This window comes from Penaeus monodon, chromosome 15 (assembly GCF_015228065.2).
Source record: "Penaeus monodon isolate SGIC_2016 chromosome 15, NSTDA_Pmon_1, whole genome shotgun sequence".
NCBI lineage: Eukaryota > Metazoa > Arthropoda > Malacostraca > Decapoda > Penaeidae > Penaeus > Penaeus monodon.
In genome coordinates this window covers 4,552,382-4,554,472 of record NC_051400.1, presented here as the reverse complement: position 1 = coordinate 4,554,472, position 2,091 = coordinate 4,552,382, and the positions used below count along the sequence as shown (strand labels likewise).

At 32.7% G+C, this 2,091-nt stretch overlaps 1 protein-coding gene across 1 annotated transcript in view; it reads right to left on the bottom strand.

Moving 5' to 3' along the window:
- The window catches only part of LOC119581700 (ankyrin-2-like), a gene marked incomplete at its 5' end in the record, with an annotated part of 102,055 nt that overhangs the window by 44,052 nt on the left and 55,912 nt on the right, over positions 1-2,091 (bottom strand). Inside the window, 1 exon segment of the mRNA XM_037929821.1 lies at positions 272-409. Within this exon segment, the coding sequence (XP_037785749.1) occupies positions 272-409 (138 nt within the window).

Genomic DNA, 2,091 nt, shown 5'->3' with positions numbered 1-2,091 from the left:
AAATATTTTTACAACATAAAATAACTTTACTATAATAAAAGGCACTTTCAAAAGGAGCATTTGAAGGGGGTTAAACATGGCATGAGAATTCTGAGCTAGCTTGGTTAAAATATGAAGATTATTCTTCCAATTAACAGCCTATCAAATTTCATGTTCAACTGAGGTTTTGCATAATCATCATCCTTTACTTCTACTGCTCCTCCTTCATCCTTTTCAGATTATATATATATTTTCTCTTCTTTTTAAAAACTCAACAAATTCATCCACATACCTTGTCCCATCTGCATCACTGTTTCATCACCAATCACAGGTTGTGTAGTAGTGATGGCTGTGCCCTTCGTGCTCACTTCAGTGGTGCCTCCTGTAGAGGACATCTGCCTAGACTCGACAGACGCCTGAGTGAACCCATCTGCAGAGGTAATTTCATCCAAAGATTTTAATAACTGCATCGACAGTGTTAATCCAGAATGATGGCAAGAGCTTATAAGAACTGGCAATGATATTGATAAAACATAAAAAAAGTATTTCTTCCATGTATAAAATATAAATTAAATATAAATTTTAAGTGTTTTATCGACCTCTACTAATCACAAAACTAAATCCTGATCTTCACAAATAACGAAAGTGTAGCATTACCATATAACTCTGACTTGAAGATGGAAAGTAGAGCCAATACAATAAGTACTTAAGAGCACGTGTCAAGAAACTTTCCTTACAGGTATTTCCTTCTCATCTGCTGAACCTCAAGGTGACATTATGCCATAAAATGCCATGAAAACCTTCAGTGTCCTTGGAGATCCAAAGAACTGATAAAATCTGATAGGAGGAAAATTTACCAGTTTCCTCATAAAGTCATAATGTGTAAGCATAGCATAGTTCTTCACAACAAATAATTACAGGCAAAGCGAGAATAAAACAATCTAAACAGCAAAAAACCTTTATATAATATCAGCAAAGACTGCTAAGTTCCACTCCATCACGAGACAAACAATCCTGTTAGGAGATTGAGGCTGCTTCCGTAATCCATAATCCATTTACCGGCAATGTGTAAGGCTTCCCTGAGCTACTGACTGATCTTGTACGTAGAAGTGACCTAGTTCGTTCATAGCACTAAATACCATATTTTTAGGTTTACTTACTGATGATGCTGTAATATATATTCCAACATTAAAAGAATACAAGATTCTTACTTTTCTTAAACTCATAAGTTGCAGTTTAAAAAAAGTGCCCTCTACACTTTCTTTGCTTGTTATACAAAGACTAATGTTCTAAACAACAAAAATATTTCACTCTGAAGGGGGGAATGCTGCTGCCTATCATTCTTAATCTTTATATTGTCATTTTTAAAATATGGAAGAAAAGGAATAAAATATTACAGGAAGCCTTTGCATCAAGTTCTCATCAATGCAATATCTTATGGGAATTGTGAAAGTGGTAACTGGTGGTTATCAGTAAAAATTAAAAAACTGAAGTGTACCTTTATAGCTTTATGTCCAACAATTTACTTCATGATCTTGAGTAGTTTTGATCATTTTTATATTTCTCTGGTGTTGTCTTTCTTGAATCACTAAAATCCTATCAAAATAGATTTCTTTACTGATATCTTAAAAAGATGTAACAGAGGTAAAATTAAATCTAAATAAAAGTCAACGTGCTGACAGAAAAATACAAACTTAACTCATCTGATATACTAAAATAAGAAAGTATAAATAAAGGCAACTGCAATGACCTATTGATCTCTTTACTTAAAGAGTGAAAGTAGCCTACAACCAGTAATACAAAAACTGAATATATATAAAAACCTTACAATAGTAATTAGCTTTAATATTGTATTTATTGATAAGTAGCAAAAAGATCACTGCAGTTATGATGCAAAACATCTACTTAAATCTCCAGTGTGTGAGGCAGGCATTTAAAGGGAACAATATAAATTACTGACATGCACCAACATTACTACTGATTTAAATATTACCAAAATTAAACACTAACAATTACTTAACGTAAAAGATATGCAAAGCATTTCAGGCAATACCATTTGGTAAAAAGGGGAGGGGAAGCTATTCTATGTAAATCCTGTTTTTTATGATATAA